Source organism: Dromiciops gliroides, chromosome 5 (genome assembly GCF_019393635.1).
Source record: "Dromiciops gliroides isolate mDroGli1 chromosome 5, mDroGli1.pri, whole genome shotgun sequence".
NCBI lineage: Eukaryota > Metazoa > Chordata > Mammalia > Microbiotheria > Microbiotheriidae > Dromiciops > Dromiciops gliroides.
In genome coordinates, this window is record NC_057865.1 from 241,649,846 (window position 1) to 241,668,376 (window position 18,531).

Consider the following 18,531-nt stretch of genomic DNA (forward strand, 5'->3'; position numbering starts at 1 on the left):
TTACTAATTAAAGACAAAAGCAGGTTAGCAAAATTATGAACAAAACGAGCATATCTGGAATTTAAAGAGTTTTCTAAGATTGTCTCAAAAGCACAGCCAGGCTGGGGAAGGGCTGAGCCTGAAGCTGCAAATGTAGTTAGAGAAAGTTGCGCATGAGCATTAGATCTTTGGACTTCCCGGGCTGGGGAAGCAATGGGCTTGGCCATGGGAGGAGTAGAGGGTGGGGTCTGGAGAGGAGGGGAGGGACCAGCGCAATTTGAATCAGACTTGATTTTGAACTCAGGCCTGGATTCCTCTTCCCCCACTTTGCCTCCAGGTGCTAGGGGATTAAAAGCTTCTAGAGGGTGGGTCATTGCCTCCAGGCATGCAAAATTAGAGCAACAATTAGTGTTAGAACTGGGAAAAGCTGCAGGAATCTCTTCAGGTTTCTCTGAAAAAGCATGGTTGGGAGAGGGAGAGATATTTCCTTGTGTGAGTAAGTTGCTGGCTCTTTTAACAAAAATAAAAAGAAAAATAGAAAATCCACAAAAACAAAGCATTAACATGATCTTATCTCCCATTTGTCTGGTTAAACAGACTAAAATCAAAAATAGGGTAATTAGGGAGTTTAAAAGGTCCATTCGAAAAAATTTAAAGGAAAAACACAGCCAGTACACCAGTACTTAGCAGTTAAAGGGAGAGGGAGGGGAAATTTCTTACCCAACCAGCAGATCAGAAGACTGAGGGTTAGCTTTCCTCTTCGTGGTCAGCCATCTGTTAAGGGCTAAAATTCTAGCTAAACTGTCTAAAATATCTAATGAGTGGTCGCCAATAAATTATAAGCTTTAGCAAGAGTTAGACTTTTAAGCATTTATTAAGGAGAATAAGAATTTGGTAAAGAGAGAGAAAAAGGCCTAAATTCCTAGCTATTAAAGGGAGAGCACATTTCTAGCTCCGCTCTCCACCAGAGTCCAAAGGAAAGAGCCCCAGACTCAGCGCCAGTCTCTTCCTTCCTCCTCCCACTAGTCTGCGTCACTTCCCCCCCGCCAAAGAAAAGACTCCTGGTCTTGCCCTCAAAGACCTTCGCTTCATGGGCAGAACTCTTCTACAGTAAGTATCCAGCAGGTGGCGTTATTCCAATCGTTACAGTATACACACACACACATATATATATACACATATATATATACATATACACACACACACACATATATATATATATATATATATATATTTTTTTTTGCAAGCAATAAGGGTTAAGTGACTTGCCCAGGGTCACACAGCTAGTGTCAAGTGTCTGAGGTCAGATTTGAACTCAGGTCTTCCTGAATCCAGGGCCGGTCCTCTATCCACTGCGCCACCTAGTTGCTCCCAGAAATATTTTTAATTTCCCAAAATACAAGATCAGTATTGATCCTGGCATTTCTCATCTTTATTCTGATTTATCCTATTTTGTGTCATAGCATTTTTATTGTTTGAAAACTTATCAAGTTTAATGCAGGATGGCCTCTGCCCATAGTGTATGCATATAGATGTTTGCTGTGTTGTATGTCAATTACTTTTCATAGGATGGAACAGAAACAAGGTGACAACCTATAAATGATCGGCATCTGAACTATTAATGCTTATTCCTTTGCTGCTTATGGAATAGAGGGGATATTCCTGGTTCAAAGCTCATACATTTTACTCTGCAATCCTTGGGTACTGAGGTGCGAAGAATCAATGTAATTATATACTTTAATGATATTATTCAGCCTAGTAAATAAAAAAAGAAATTAGCCATCAAAGAAGGGCTCATCTTCATTTAAGTGCTTACTGGGTTTTTGTTTTGTTTTGTTTTTTTAAGTGAGGCAATTGGGGTTAAGTGACTTGCCCAGGGTCACACAGCTAGTAAGTGTTAAGTGTCTGAGGCCGGATTTAAACTCAGGTACTCCTGACTCCAGGGCCAGTGCTCTATCCACTGCGCCACCTAGCTGCCCCAAATGCTTACTGTTTCATAAGCTACCTTGGGCTATTGTCATTCTGCATTCATCATCAGCTGCCAATTTACTCCCCAGTTGCAAAATCATAAAGTCCCTGAACTATTTGTTCATAGGATTTAGAGCTGGAAAGGACTCTAAAGATCCTCAGTTTACACATGAGGCAACTAAAGCCTAGAGAGATTAAATGATTTCCCCGAGGATTTGCCAATGAGTTGCAAGTGGATTAAATCTACTTCCTCCAACTCAAACCCAGTGTCCTTTGCAGTATACCGCACTGCTTGAGATAGGGACTGTTTCATTTTTGTCTTTGTATCTCCAGTGTCTAACACATCAGAGTCACTTATTAAATGCTTGTTGATTGATCAAAGGGTAATTCCACTATTACGCTCTTAAAGAATGAGCTTCTCATTTCCCAATTGATAAATGGCCAAAGGATATGAACAGATAGTTTTTCAATGAAGACATCAAAGTTGTATATAGTCATATGGAAAAATGCTCTAAATCATTATTGATTAAAGGAATGAAAATCAAAGCAACTTTGAGCTATCATCTCATACCTATCAGATGGGTTAAAATAATAGAAGGGGAAAATTAAAAATGTTGGAGGGGATGTGGAAAAATTGGGACACTAATGTACAATTGTTCTGGAGAACAATTGGGAATGATGCCCAAAGAGTTACAAAACTATGTATACCCTTTGATGCAGCAATACCACTATTAGGTCTTTTCCCCAAGGTGATCAGGGAAAAAGGAAAAGAACTTATACGTTCTAAAATATTTATAGCAGCTCTCTTTGTGGTGGCAAAGAACTGGAAATTAAGGGAATGCCCATCAAGTGAAGAATAGTTAAACAAGTTGTGGTATGTGATTGTGATGGAATACTACTATGCTATAAGAAATGATGAGCAAGTTGATTTTAGAAAAACATAGAAAGACTTGAATGAAATAATGAAATGAACCAAACTAAGAGAATATTATATACAGTAACAGAAATATTATTTGAGGTATAATTATGAATGACTAAGTTATTCTGAGAATTACAAATACTCAAATCAACCACAAAGGACCTATAAAGGAAGGTACTATTCACCTCCAGAGAAAGAACTGATAAATAGAAGTATGCATAGTATGGTCTTACATACACGCATGCATGTATATATACATACATATATTTGTGTCAAATGGTGCCCTTCTCTAGTGCGGTGTGGGGAGGGAGGGAAGGAGATAGTTTAGAACTTTAAATGTAACAAAATAAATTAAATGAAATTTTTAAAAAAAGAGAATGAGCATTGGGGCAGCTAGGTGGTGCAGTGGATAAAGCACCAGCCCTGGATTCAAGAGTACCTGAGTTCAAATCTAGCCTCAGACACTTGACACTTACTAGCTGTGTGACCCTGGGCAAGTCACTTAACCCCCATTGCCCCCCCCCTCCCCGCCATGCACACACAAAATGAGCGTCTGAGGACTCAGTGAAGGCAGTTTGGCACATGGAATAGATATAATCTTAGTTTCTCAATGAAATGAAATGAAACTAATGAAATTATGAACCAATTCTCAGTGGCCAGGGTTTAAATTTGTTCACTACCTTGAGCCATCCCGCATAGAAGAAGAACTGCAAGAGGGTAAAAATTGGAATGTAGAGATCTAAGTCATGACCTGCATAGCCTTTGGTGGGATCCAAAAATTGACGTCCAATCAAGCATGCAAAGAAGAAGGTATAAACTGCAAGAGTGACAACCTGGAATAAAGAGAAATCTCAGTGAGAGAGTCAGGATGGGAATATGGAAGCCCAAATAAGGCAGGTAAATAATTATGTACCTGGGTGTAGACGAGCGGAATTCCAACCCAGTCATAGCCAAACAAGAGGCTGCACCAAGATCGATACCGATTCATCTCCTAATTCAGAAACATACAGCTTTGGTGACTTGTGAAAATGACAGTGAAGGGTTGGGGAGGTAAGAATGAGTGAGGGCTCAATATAAACCAGGATTCAGAATGTAGACATAACACTTACAAGCTTAGATAAGTTTTTTATAGAGTCTATAAGGGGCTTCTAAAAACTAACAAAAGGAATTTTAAAAATGCTTTGAGTGGCAGTGGCACTGAAATAAACATGTCACCTCTCAAGCTAATGGATTTGAAGGGTACACCATCAATATGAATATGTAATTGTCACATTCTTTTTTTTTTTTTTGGTGAGGCAATTGGGGTTAAGTGACTTGCCTAGGGTCACACAGCTAGTAATTGTTAAGTGCCTGAGGCCGGATTTGAACTCAGGTCCTCCTGAATCCAGGGCCAGTACTCTATCCACTGTGCCACCTAGCTGCCCCTGAATATGTAATTGTCAAGAGAAAACAAAGGCTCGCGATTTTGTAGTTATATCTCATTATATTCATCATCATTATCATTATAACTGAGTTTTAAAGTTTGCAAAGAACATTGCATGTGTTATCTCATTTAAACCTCTAGTCTTAGGAGGCAAACCTTATCAGTAGGTATTTCACAGATGAGGAAACTGGGGCTCAGAATCATGAGCCCATCATTACAAAGTAAGTTGGAGGTAGGATTTGAACCTAGGTCTCATCTGATTTCTACCATGACAAGTTGCCTCTCTCATATCATCTTCCATCTTCCATCAGTGAGGCAATATGGCTCAGTAGAAAGATCAATGAACTTGGAATGGGCAACTTGAGTTCGGACTCTGGCTCTGATTCTAGTTGTGTGTCTACAAGCAAGTCCCTCAACCTTGAGACTGTTTCTTCATTTGTAAAATGGAGAGAATGGTAGTTGAATTAACTATTTCATGGGATGTTGTAATGAAAGTAACAAGTAAATGTGAAAAAAATAAATTTAAAAGTTTTTTTTTAATTGGAGTCAGGGGACCTGGGTTTAAATTCTAACTCATTTGCTTACTTATTGCTTGTGTGATCATGGGCTGGTGTCTAACCTCTGTGGGTTTCAGTTTCCTTATCTGCAAAATGAAGGCTTTGGATTATATAATCTCTTAGGTCACTATCAACTTTGTATCTATGACCCTAGGAGTCTATCATCCTATGATTTTTAAATGTTGGTCAGGGGGATATGGTGGAAAGATTTTTTTTTAACTGGACTTGTGATTTCCAATGGGAAAATCCCTCTACCAAAGCAGACTGACACTGGTTCTGCAATTTATCATCTTCGAGAGCTACCATGGGCACACTAGTGACTTGCCCAACGTCATGCAGATGTGGAACATAAACCTAGATCTTCCTGACTCCAAGGCCCACTCTTAACTCCTATGAGATCCTGCTCTTCTCTGGATGGAAAGATAAGGGTTAAAATTTCCAATAAAGTCATTCTAAACATTTCAGTAGGCAGTTTCAGGAGACTATAATTTCTTGTTAATTTTTTGAAAGGATTAACTACTTTTCTCCCAATAGAAAGAATGTGCTACAGACAAACAATATCCTCTCTTTTCATACTTGAAGGCTAATTTGATCTCAGCTTGGGCTCAGGGACTATGATCTGGTCCACCCCAGTCCCTGGTAAACTCATTTGACCTTGGTTGCTTTAACAATCCCCAGTAAAGTGAGATATTTTTTAAGTATCCTGGAGTAACCTCTAAGTTTTAAAGTTATTCTGGAACCAACCAGTGTTGCTTGGGACCAAGGGTGGCTTGGAGTTAGACACTTTTAGGCTCATCTAGGTCTAGGTTCTTCAGGTGACATTATGTGGGGCTTTCATTTCCTCATCATGTAGCAAAATTACCAACCAAAGTAATGGAGATGACGATTCTCTCTTCTTGTTCCATGACTGCTAGCTTTTGTCCTCAGGTTAGGAAGTACTTACAGTCATTAATGATTGTAGATCAACACTGTCTCTGATTCTTCCCTCTTTTCGGGCTTTAGATGCCAGATTTCCAAACCAGATGAATGGAACCCAGTATTTCAGATGGGGAGACTTAAGGTGATCAAATAATTTTCTTTCATCTGGTGTCATAAAACCTGTATAGAAAGAAAGATAGCTGAAATATGCTATTTCCTATTCAATTCAATACACATTTTTTTAAACCTCTCATATGTTAGCATATTGAGAACTCAAAAAAAAAAACAACAAAAAATGTGTAGGATAAAGTCCCAAGCCATAAGAAGCTTACACTCTCCTTGGGAAGATGGAATTCTTATATCAGTATGAGTTGAACTTGATGGCCACTGAAGTCCCTTCCAACTGAAATTCAATAATTCATAATCAATAGCTCAGAACCTTGTGTCCTTGGTTCACAGTTGTAGCTATTGACTGATTGAACCTCTTACTGACTGTAGCAGACTGGTTTACTTTGCTTGTAACAGTAAACTCACTCACAAGCTTTTAAGATGAGTTAGTTGACACAATTTTGCCCTGGAGTTAGAGGCAAAGTGGTGTAGTGGATAGAGAGTTAGATGGGAAAACCTGCATTCAAAAATGACCTCTGACCCTGGGGAAGTCCCTTAGCCTATCAGTGCTCTGGGAAACCCTCTGAGTTACAAGTTACATACAAGGTACTAACCTGCATTGTTAAAGGGGATTTCCTTACCTGGGAATTTCCTATACCAATGAATTCACAGGTCCAGTCTCCATTCCTTGAGATATGCAATATTTCTTCAGTATTTTAAGGACCTCTTATTTTGTTGGTGTGGGCATGCTTTCTGCTAATATAGATTGCACCCCTTCTATGACTTAGTCAACAGTCTCCACAATTTTTTTCGTGTGAAGAATTCTTCATCTTGTGGCCAATTTGGTGATGAATCCCTCTGAACCTAAATAGGCTGATTCACAGACCACAGATGTATTCTCCTTCATTGAGTCCATACCCAAATTCCATTTAATTTGGTGGTGTTTTTGCTCAGTCATTTTCAGTCATGTCCAAATCTCTGTGACCCCATTTGGGATTTTTTTGGCAGAGATATTGGAGTAGTTTGCCATTTCCTTCTCTAACTCATTTTATGGATGAGGCAAATAGGGTTAAGTGACTTGCCTAGGGTGACAACATGCAAACAACTATGTATATACAAGATATATACTGGGTAAATGGAGGCAATCTTAGATAGAAGGCACTAGGTTTGAGGAAGACTAGGAAATGCCTTTTGTGGAAGGCAGAATTTGAGCTGAAGCTAGAAGGAAGCTGGAAGTGGAGATAAAGGAGATAAAGAAGGAGATAAAGTAGAGATAAAGTCATGGTGGACAGCCAGTGAAAAGACTTGTGATGTTTAAAAAGTTTGAGACATAATTTCTGGGTAATTAATCATTTTGTTAATAATGCTAACACAATACCAACAAAATGGATCAGTGGCACATTTGAATGCCAAAGACCAGTCATGGTAGTGGGCTCACAGTTTATATGCCTTGGAAGAGTGACTGTTCCTAAAGGTGGCACTGAACTCTGATTGTTTCACAATGAGAAAGACTGATTACAAACAATAAGAGGTGGACTTATTCTAATGAGGGGAGTAGGAACGTAACTTTGATCATGCCATTTACTTCCAAATCACTTTCCCTTGAACATCTAGACAAGGAATCCCTCACCCAAGCCTAAGCAGAACACGATAGGCCAGGAGTTTCACCTTAGATTAAATTCCTTGTAAGGTTGGGTTGGGAAGCAATACCTAGATCAAGGAGAATGCCAATCCTATCTGTTATCATTAGTCCTGTCCTTCAGAGACTGCGCCTTGAAATGAGAACTTTAGAAAAAGGAGGAGAACTCTGAATCTCCCCAAATCATTGGTTATTAATAATAATTTCTCTCAAGTTGATGAGATAAGAGTGGATAAATGAATGGAAACATTTATTATTTAACTGTGCTAATGCTAAGAATTCAAAAACAAGACAGTCTCTGCTCTCAAGAACTTATAGTAGATTCATAGTGAAAAAAAATTTTCAATTAGTCTACTGTATAAGTACTGAAGGTTTAAACATCTAGGTGACAAAGTAGATAAGGGTACTTGGCGTGGAGTTCAAATCTACCAAACTTACTAGCTATGTGGCTCTAGTCAAGTCACTTCCCCTTTGTCTGACTCAATTTCCTCAATTGTAAAAGGAGAATAACAGTATCACTAATGTTCCAGGATTGCTGTGAGGATCATTAGATTGTAAGCTCCTTGAAGGCATGGACCATCCCTTGCTTCTTTTTGTATCCCCAGTGTTTAGCACAGTGTCTGGCACATAGTAGGCATTTAATAAATGTTTGTTGATTGATCAAAGGAAATATTTGTGAAAATGCTTAGCATAGTACCTGGCCCATAGTAATATTAAGTATTAATCTATATTATATGTAATATAATAGATAGTATGAAGCATAATTAGGTGCTGACTAAATACTTATTTCCTATCCCTTTGCCTCCCCACTTAAGTTGGCCAGATTCTTCCTTCATTTGTAGGATTTTCACTGACTTTAAGGTGGAGAAATAGTAATTTTAATTTCCTTGGGCCACAATTCTCATCCGAAGCATCCTTACAGTAATCACCTTCATGACTCTTTCAGGTCTCTTTTATTAACATATACAAAATTTCCAGATTGACTGTCAGATGAATTCACCAAATTGCATTCAACAAACACATAATATAATTTTATTCTCATTGCTGCCAGAGACCTGTGAGTGTTTCTGGAATGCATTTACCATTTATGTTTTAGCCTTTTGTTGTCTGGCTAATTCCATTGAGGGTGAGGCATCGGCATCAGGTATGGAGCAGCTAGGTGGCACAGTGGATTGAGTGCCAGGACTGAAGTCAGGAAGATAAGTCTTCCTGACATATTAAATTCTGTTTGCCTCGGTTTTTTCAATTGTAAAATGAGCAGGAGAAGGAAATGGCAAAGCACTCCAGTATTTTTTTTTTTAGTGAGGCAATTGAGGTTAAGTAACTTGCCCAGGGTCACACAGCTAGTAAGTGTTAAGTGTCTGAGGCTGGATTTGAACTCAGGTCCTCCTGACTCCAGGGCCAGTGCTATATCCACTGTGCCACCTAGCTGCCCCTACACTCCAGTATTTATGCCGAGAAAATCCCAAATAGGTTCAAGAAGAGTTGAACGCAACTGAAAAAACTGAACAAGGATCAGATAGGTGGCCTCACTATTACTCTCTGTCTCTCTGTCTCTGTCTGTCTCTCATTGCTTTCTTCCTCAATGTTCACTTAGTCTCAGTCTCAGTTCAAATTAATGACAATTCTACTTCATCTTCTTGTCTCACTTCTCTTGATACTGATTTTTTTTTCAGTACTTTCCAACACTCCAACACTTTTCCACAATATGCAAAATTAACCCACCTACTATGACTTACTCAGGAAGGTTGTAAACACAATCAAATAATTACTCCTACCTGTTCTAAGTGGTTGGAAGAAGTCTGTCTAGCCTCAACATGTGCTTGCCTCTTTAGTGTGACAGAATGAGGGAGCTCTCTTAATAAGGTGGAATTGAGATAAAGCTACCTGCAAACAGGTGAGAACGGTAGAATCACATTATGAAGGTGAAGGGTACCGGTGAATGAGCAGAATGAATGTGAAGTTTGGTGATGAGGAGAGAGAATTTGGCAGCTAGTGGGAAGGTGCCATTGATGCTTCTCTTCCATAATCTCTTCTAAGTCCCAAGACTTTGTCTTTGATATAGGCAATTGGCTTTGGGAGACATCTTGTATATTTTCTTTTGACCAAGTCAGATCTGATATTTCTTTGCTCCAACTCTACTTCTGCAGGTAAGAAGTGTATTTCTACGAAATCTGTTTATTCTTTGGAACTCCATTGAATTATAAAGACTCTCCTAGGGGATCCAACTTGTTCAATCTTTTTAAAGATTTAGAATGAGTGATTAAGACTAGTTGTTGGGGGCAGCTAGGTGGTGCAGTGGATAAAGCACCAACCCTGGATTCAGGAGGACCTGAGTTCAAATCTGGCCTCAGACACTTGACACTTACTAGCTGCGTGACCCTGAGCAAGTCACTTAACCCTCATTGCCCAGCAAAAAAAAAAAAAAAAAAAGACAAGTTGTTTTATTTTTGAACGATAGGTAGTAAAGTCAACCAATAATTGCCCATTCTACATGTTTAGCTGTAGTGAGTTGGCCAGTGTCTATTTGAAATATTGTGGAAGAGCTTTCAAAAGATATGTTCTCAGGAGCAGCTAGGTGGTGCAGTGGATAGAGCACCAGTCCTGGATTCAGGAGTACCTGAGTTCAAATCTGGCCTCAGACACTTGACACTTATTGGCTGTGTGACCCTGGGCAAGTCACTTAACCCCCCATATCCCCACAAAAAAAAAAAAGATATGTTCTCTTGGATAGGAATGGATAAGGAGGTGATTATATATACACATAATAGTATGTAGGCTCAGTTGGAATTGAGAAATGAGAACTTGGCTGGAAAATCAGAATGGATAGAATGATCCAGTTTGAAGAATTTGACAAGAGGATTTGGCACGCCTATATTGTAGCATTGCAGGCAAACAACTTTATGCTAAATAACTCAAACCAAAAGCATCATGATATAGTAGAAGGAGCAGTGGACCTGGAGCCAGAGGAATTGGGTTCAAATCTTAGGTCTGTTATTTACTATCTATATCTATAATCTATAACTATTATCATGTACAAAGTATATCTGTTTACTATATCTATATTTATAAATAGTATATATGGGGCAGCTCAGTGGCACAGTGGATAGAGTACCGGCCCTGGATTCAGGAGGACCTGAGTTCAAATCTGACCTCAGACACTTGGCACTTACTAGCTGTGTGACCCTGGGCAAGTCACTTAACCCCCATTGCCTCACCAAAAAAAAAAAAAAATAGTATATATAACCATCTTATTCAGGAAATTTCCTTGGAATACAATTCTTTACATGAGGGAAAGAGCCCCCCCACACACACACATCTTTTTCAGGCCTTCCAGATTGTCAGCCCAGGGTCCTTTTAAGGGAGCTAAGAGGGAAGAGGCAGGGCAGTGTAAGGTTTGCATTTATTTTGAATATATTTTGTATTTACTTATATGAGTTTGTGCTATTTCTTCTAGCTTCTACAAGCTTTTTGAGGGGAGGGGGTACATTTCTTTTTTCTTTGCCTAGCACAGTGCTTGGGAGATAGCAGGTATGTTTGTTGATTAAATAATGCTCGATCAATTGGCTAATTGATATATCCTAGTCTGTGCCCAACACCTGATGGTCATGTGAGCAAACGCCTAAAATAGAACCATGTGAAGCCAGTCAAGTGTCAGCCCTTTGAAGCCTCTCACTGAGTGGTATTAATTGAGAGTGAGTTCGTTTCTGAGTGTTCTTTCCTTCAGACATGGTGCAATCTTGCCTTAAGCCATGCAATTATTCCATTCTACACTGAAGCATTCCATCTATTCCTGGAGTCTTCGCATGAGGCTTTCGGGGTAACTGACTCAGCTCTGCAAAGACATGCCAAGATAGGAACAGCTGATATAGCTCTCCCTACACCACTGTCTCCTCAAGCACCTAACCCAGGGGTACAGAGAGGACCCGGTGATTTCACTGGAAGCCTCTTTGCAAGAATGAGGGTGGCACAAAGCCTTGGTTAGGAAATACATTTTTTTTCTTTTTTTTTCTTTTTAGTGAGGCAATTGGGGTTAAGTGACTTGCCCAGGGTCACACAGCTAGTGTTAAGTGTCTGAGGCCAGATTTGAACTCAGGTACTCCTGAATCCAGGGCCAGTGCTCTATCCACTGTGCCACCTAACTGCCCCAGAAATACATTTTCTATGAGACTCTTCAAATTTCTTGGGAAGGGAAAGACCACAGACTTAAATAATCTAAATATTTCAGGAAGGCCCCCACCCTAAATTAAATTAGCCTTCCCATCATATCTTCTAATTTTAGGATATTTACCTTCATAGCCACTTAACAACTCTGTCTTCTCATGGGTATGATATTGGCGGGCTATTATTTGACCACTGATGTCAACAGAAACACATCTACTTCCCAGGGGCTTCAGTGTCTGAGCTTTGCATGACTATTGCCAAGGGACAAGTAACATAGTGTTAAATCTGAGGCTCCCAAACAGAATTGGAATATGCAGCATGTACACACTTGTCTCCCCCATCAGAATGGGAGTGCCTTGAGGGCAGGCGCTGAGGGTTTTTTTTTTGTTTGTTCATTTGTTTTTAACCTTTCTTACCCTCTTAAAGCCTTGTTGAATAACTAACTAACTAACTAACGACTTTTTTACTTTCTAAATATATTGCCTTCCAAAACATTTCTACAGTGATTCCTTCTACGCCCCGCCCTAGGGATTAGGGGTGCAGTGCCTCTGAGATCTAAAACATCCCTATAAAATCTTTTGACCCTCCCTTTGTACCAGCGAGGTCTGATTTTTTTCTTTTCCTTTTATGGGGTGTTTACAGTACCTTATTGTCAAATTTGGGTTAAGTATTTGGTCATAGGCTTTGTGTTGGCATCTGCAGCTTCTGCAAAATTCCTCAAAAATTCCTATCTAATTTCTTATGTGGACCTATGATAGATTGAAAATGCAATGGGAAAAGTCACCATGTGGGAGGGATAACTGTACCATATAATCTGTCTGGAGTTGTAACTAGGGATTATTTTACCAGGAATCAAAACTGTTGCTTTTTTTAGGGGCAGGGAATAGGGGAGAGGAGTGGTAGACTCTTCTTTTTGGTTTTGTTTTGTTTTTTTAGTGAGGCAATTGGGGTTAAGTGACTTGCCCAGGGTCACACAGCTAGTATGTGTTAAGTGTCTGAGGCCGAATTTGAACTGGGGTCCTCCTGAATCCAGGGCCAGTACTCTATCCACTGGGGAAGAGTGGTAGACTCTTGAAAAACTGACTTGTTAGGGTTGAGTGGGAAGGGTAGGCCCCAGAAGAGTCACCACAGTGACCAGGTCATAGTCACAGACAAAGTGCTTTCAGTGCATATCTGTGGACAGTACCCTGGAGATAAAAGCTTGGGCTATTGCACCATCCATGGAAAGTTTACACAAGATCCCAATCTGATATGGGTCTGATATGTCCAGGAAAAGAAGCACTCCTTCCCCTATCTGTCTCCACCCCATGTCATTGCCCTGAAGCAGATTCAGTACCCTTACCCCAAATCTGATCCGCTCTAACCCTCTTTACAGGTCTCAAGCATTTAGAAGAATCTCAGGAGGGGGAAGACCGCCGATTAAATAATCTTAATATTCCAGGAAAGCTCAAATCTTAAATTAAATTAGCCTTCCCATCATATCCTACAAAGTTAGGATATTTACCTTCCTAACCACTTAACAACAACAAAGAGAATAAAACTAATTACTCAATTATGCTGAAAATGTCAAAAGATGTATAGGATAGGAAAATGCTTAGGTTACATAAGTTTCACTGATCTGGCTGAATCTTGCAAGCTACACTGTGAGTTTTTAGAATGCTATCTATGCTTTTTTTCTTATTAAGTCATTTGGAGAAGCATTTTCTCCATCTGCATAATACATGACTCTAAATAAAAAAATCATAGATCAACCAGAAATGATCATGGAAATGTTGGATGAGGGCTGTCACTTTAAGAAGTAAGTGTCTGGAACTAAGGAATGAGACCTTGGCCCGGTGGTCAGAATGGCTGGAATGCCTTGGGACAAATCTGAAGCACTTGGCCAGAGAACTTAGACTGTAGCACTTGTAGGCAAATAACCTTGTGCTAAGAAATCAAAACCAGAGGCAGCCTGATGCCGTGGAAAGAACATCGAAACAGGACTCGGAGGAGTCAGCTCTGTTCCTGACCACCTGTATGACTCTGGACTAATCACTTGACTTTTTTGGTCCCCAGTCTCCTCAACATGATTACAGATAACATAGATCTGAGGATCGCTAATATGCTAGATGAAAAAGACAAAATAAAAGCAAATCTGGATAGCTTGGTAGCTATGACATCGTGCTGACACTAGAATGATGCAGTTGACTAGTGATAAAAGTCAAGTCATACTTGGGTTAAAAAACTCACTCATGCAAATCCAAGATGGGTGAAGCATGGCTCTGTAGCAGTTTGTCTGGAAAGGATTGGGGGAGTTTTAGTAATAATATTAATATGAGCCAATAATATTAATATGAACCAACATAATAATGCCAGCCAAAAAAAAAAAAGAAAAAGGAATTAATGTCTTAGACTGCATTAAGATCATAGATTTAGGGTAGCCAACCACAGACTCCATCTGTTTCAACCTCCTGACTATATAGATGAGGAAACTAAAACCTAGAGAAATGAAATTATTTGCCCAAGGTCACACAGGTAGTAAAATTTAAGTCCAGATTCTCTGATCCCAAATCCACCACCCTTTCCATTATTCCACATTATTTCCCAAGAGAGGGTTAGCTTCTAGGAACACAGAGGTGATCCTGGGCAGCTAGGTGGTGCAGTGGATAGAGTACCAGGCCTAGAATCATGAAGACTTGAGTTCAAATCTGGTCTCAGACACTTACTAGCTGTGTGATCCTGGACAAGTCACTTAACCCTGTTTGCCTCAGTTTCCTCATCTGTAAAATGAGCTGGGAAAGGAAATAGCAAACCACTTCAGTATCTTTGTCTTTTTTTGTGTGGGGGGGGGCAAGGAGGGTTAAGTGACTTGCCCAGGGTCACACAGCTAGTAAGTGTCAAGTGTCTGAGGCTGGATTTGAACTCAGGTCTTCCTGAATCCAAGGCCAGTGCTTTATCCACTGCAGCACCTAGCTGCCCCAGTATCTTTGTCAAGAAAGCCCCAATGTGGTCACCAAAAGTCAGATAGACTAAAACAACTGAATGACAAAAGGACAACATATGGATTGGCCCGGATTTGCTTGACCCAGAGAACAGAACCAGGAGCAATGGGCAGAAGATACAAAAAAATTGATTTAGGCTTAATCTTAGGAAAAAGAAAATTTCCCAAATATTAGAGCTGTACAAAAGTGCATTGTGTGGTCTTGGTAGGCAATGGCTTCCTTCCCATGGGAAGTCTTCAAGCAGAGGTTGGATGACCACCTCTTGGGTGTGGTAGTAAAGATTCTTTGCAGGGATGGATTGGAAAAATGGCCACTGAGTTCCCTTCTAATGCTAAAATTCCCTGATTTTGTGATCTTTAAATAATCAATCAATGAACAAATATTTATTAAGTGCCAGATATAGCGCTAGGCCCTGGGGATGCAAGTACAAAGAATGAATACTTTCAGGGGCAGCTAGGTGGCGCAGTGGATAGAGTACCGGCCTTGGAGTCAGGAGTACCTGAGTTCAAATCCAGCCTCAGACACTTAACACTTACTAGCTGTGTGACCCTGGGCAAGTCACTTAACCCCAATTGCCTCACTAAAAAAAAAAAAAAAAAGAATGAATACTTTCAATGATCTTACTTTTCAGTGGGGGAGACAAGAAATACTAGATATTCAGTCAGCTCTAATGAGTGGATAAAAAGTCCTGGATTGGGCATGAGGAAGACAAGTTCAAATCCCACCCAAGACAATTACTGTCTGTATGATTCTAGGTAAGTAAATTAACCTCTGCCTGTCTCAGACAGACATTTATAAAACAGGTATAATAATAACAACCACCTCCCAAGGTTATTGTGAGAGTCAAATGCAATGAGGTTTGTAAAGAGATTTGCAAACTTGAAGGCGCCATATAAATGTTGTTGTTATTCTAATAGCCTTTAGACCCTTCTAGTTCTATATCATGTGACCAAAATTTAGAGAATTTTTATTGTGATTACTTCATTTCCTCTTTCAAATGAGCAAAATGCCCAGCCTTTAATTTAATTGAAAATAAAATGATATCTGTGTGCATAGGTATGTACCTAGATATGTATATGCATGTGTATACATATGTATACACACACATTGGAAACTAAACTAAAAAGTTACCTACAACATGAATCCACAACATAGTCTTACCAAGACAGCTAGGTTTTTATGTTTTCACAAATACCATGCACTTTTTGGTTCTTGTATCCTAGACTAATGTGATTTACATGATAATTGAGAGTTTGAAGCATCTTAGACTATAACTGGCCAGTGACTTAGAATCCTGTCTACCTTTGGCTAGTTGCTTAAGATTATCCTTCTTCTCTTCACCCCTCATACCTTACTTTCTCAACGTACTTGACGCTAGGTCAAGTACACCCTGAGACAAGGAATGGTGCTGTTTGGGGGTGTGGTGGGGGTGGGAGAGGAAGGTTCTTTGGGATGCTAGTTGGACTCTAGCTTATATTTTGGACCTTTTCTTATTGGTAAAATTTTGCAGAAGAGATGGAGGTCGTCACTGGGGTCTCTTGCCCCTCTACCTCAAAGCCTTGTGAAGACTTTGCATCCTTTTTCTCATATTACTTATCATCCCTCTCTGCCCACTATGGTGTCAGCAGCTGTGTCCTATATCTGAGAATCAACCATGACATTTTACCCCATCCCTGAACTTCCTGTTCTATCCAGAGCCCTTGGCATAGAATTAGGACAGTCTGGAGAGTCAAGGAGGTATGTGCCAAGCTGGGAGAGCCAACATATGGGACACATGCCCCTTTGTGCAGCCTCATATCTCAGCTCCCTCAATGACTCAGCCATCCTTAGGGCTAGATAAGGTAAATGGTCCCACTATGTGTAGTGAATTCAGGAAAATAGAGAACCCTTCCCATCCCACCATAAAAACAACAAAAATAACAGGGCATTATACTGGGAAGTCATCTCCTCTCACACCCTTTTGTCTCATGATGCTCAAAATTTCTGCAATCTCATATTAAACTTTTCATTCCACAATGTCTTAGCATGTAAGCACCACTAAATATCACTGGAGCGGGTAAGATATTAATTTAAATGCACATTAAAAGGGTAAATGACCCTGTTTATTAATTGAGGGGCACAAACAGGAGAACATTAAGGGCCTTGTAAGTGGGGGAGCTTGTGGAAAAGAGTTAGAAAGAGGGGTGGTGTTAAATAAAGCTTCATCTATTTGATAATTCTGTCTGTGGCCTAAGTCTATGCCTAGAGCTGTTCTCAAGAACACAAGAAAACATTTAATTATCAGCCACGACCTCACCTCCCCATGTAATAATAATAAAAGTGAATGTAGCAGAGTTTACTAACCTCTTCTTTCCTCTGTTTCCTTTATATTCATTGGTTCAAGGTAGCACAAATCTGGGATAAGTCAGGACTAAGGTGAGCTTTTGTATGGTGTATACTTGAGTTTGGCCTGTACCCTTGGCTATTTTCATGGATTGCAGGTGGAAAAGACACTTATTTACAATCCACTTGGCTTTTGTTTCAAAACGATCCTGGGCAGACCACTTGGACCCATGGTGGCCCAGCCACCTCTATAAGACTCTAAGTTGCAGAGCAGTTGCTGATCTGCTTTGGTAGAAGGAATTTTCTTACTAAAATAATAATAATAAAATAATATAATAATAATAATAATTAGTACTTACATAGTACTTGAAGGTTTGCAGAGCACTTTACAAATTTTATCTCATTTTATCCTTATAATAACCAAGAAGCTATTATTAATCCCAATTTTATATATGAGGAAACTGAGGCAGAAAGAGATTTAAGTGCCACAGTCAGGGTCATATAGCTAGTCCAAGGCCAGATTTGAACTTAGGTTTATCTATCTGGATTTGAAGTCCTGCACCTTATCCACTTTGCTACCTAGTTGCCTCATAGGATTTCCCTGTGTCAATGAAATCACAGGTCTGGTTCTTTAAAAATAGTAAATAATCATAAGGCTGATTGTCTAGACTAGAATTTTCCAAGTTTTATTTTTCTATCCATTATACATCCATATACTTTTCCAAGAAAACGTAGGATGTGGTAGAGAGTATACTTTTCCATGATTCAAATCCAGCCATTCATATTCCATCTGACTGTCCACACACCATAATTTTACATTTATTCCCATAATATTTTAATCTGATTAAGGCTATAAGCGATTGTTGTTGCCATATGGGTTGATACTTGACACCTCTAGCCTAAGGCACTGAGAGTTTAAGAGGCTTTCCCTAAGTCACAAAGCCAGTATGTGTTAGAGCTAGAACTTGAGCTTCCGTCTTCCTGGCTCTGAGGCCAACTCTCTATCCACTATACCATGAAGTCATTAATAACACTATTTTTTTTTTTTTAGTGAGGCAATTGGGGTTAAGTGACTTGTCCAGGGTCACACAGCTAGTAAGTGTTAAGTGTCTGAGGCCGGATTTGAACTCAGGTACTCCTGACTCCAGGGCCGGTGCTCTATCTACTGTGCCACCTAGCTGTCCCCCATTAATAGCACTATTAAGCAATATAGGGCAGAGAGCAGATTCCTGAATCACTGGACAACCAGGTTGACAGATTACTAACTGCTTCTTTGGTTCTTATCACTCAACCAGTCCCAAATCCATCTAAATGTATGATTATCATCTCTAAGACTCAGTTTGCTATGTGTCCCCAGTGGTAGTATCTCAACCAAAACATTAAAATACTGGTTTGGAAACAATGGTCTAACCTATCTACCTACTTAAGAAAATGAAAAATTAAAATCAGTCATGATTTTGAAAAAAAAAATTTTCATTTTTAAAAAATGAACCAAAAGTTCCATTAAATATCACACTAAATGTATGGAGAATATCATCTCTTGGTGCTTATAT

At 39.6% G+C, this 18,531-nt stretch overlaps 1 protein-coding gene across 3 annotated transcripts in view; it reads right to left on the reverse strand.

Moving 5' to 3' along the window:
- The window catches only part of BEST3 (bestrophin 3), a 61,182-nt gene that overhangs the window by 31,969 nt on the left and 10,682 nt on the right, over positions 1-18,531 (reverse strand). For all 3 annotated transcript variants that reach the window (XM_043967371.1, XM_043967372.1, XM_043967374.1), the window contains 3 exons: positions 5,790-5,944; positions 3,780-3,857; positions 3,547-3,699 (listed from right to left, as the gene is read on the reverse strand). In XM_043967371.1, coding sequence (XP_043823306.1) covers positions 3,547-3,699; positions 3,780-3,857; positions 5,790-5,944 — 386 coding nt within the window. The remainder of the gene's footprint in view (positions 1-3,546; positions 3,700-3,779; positions 3,858-5,789; positions 5,945-18,531) is intronic.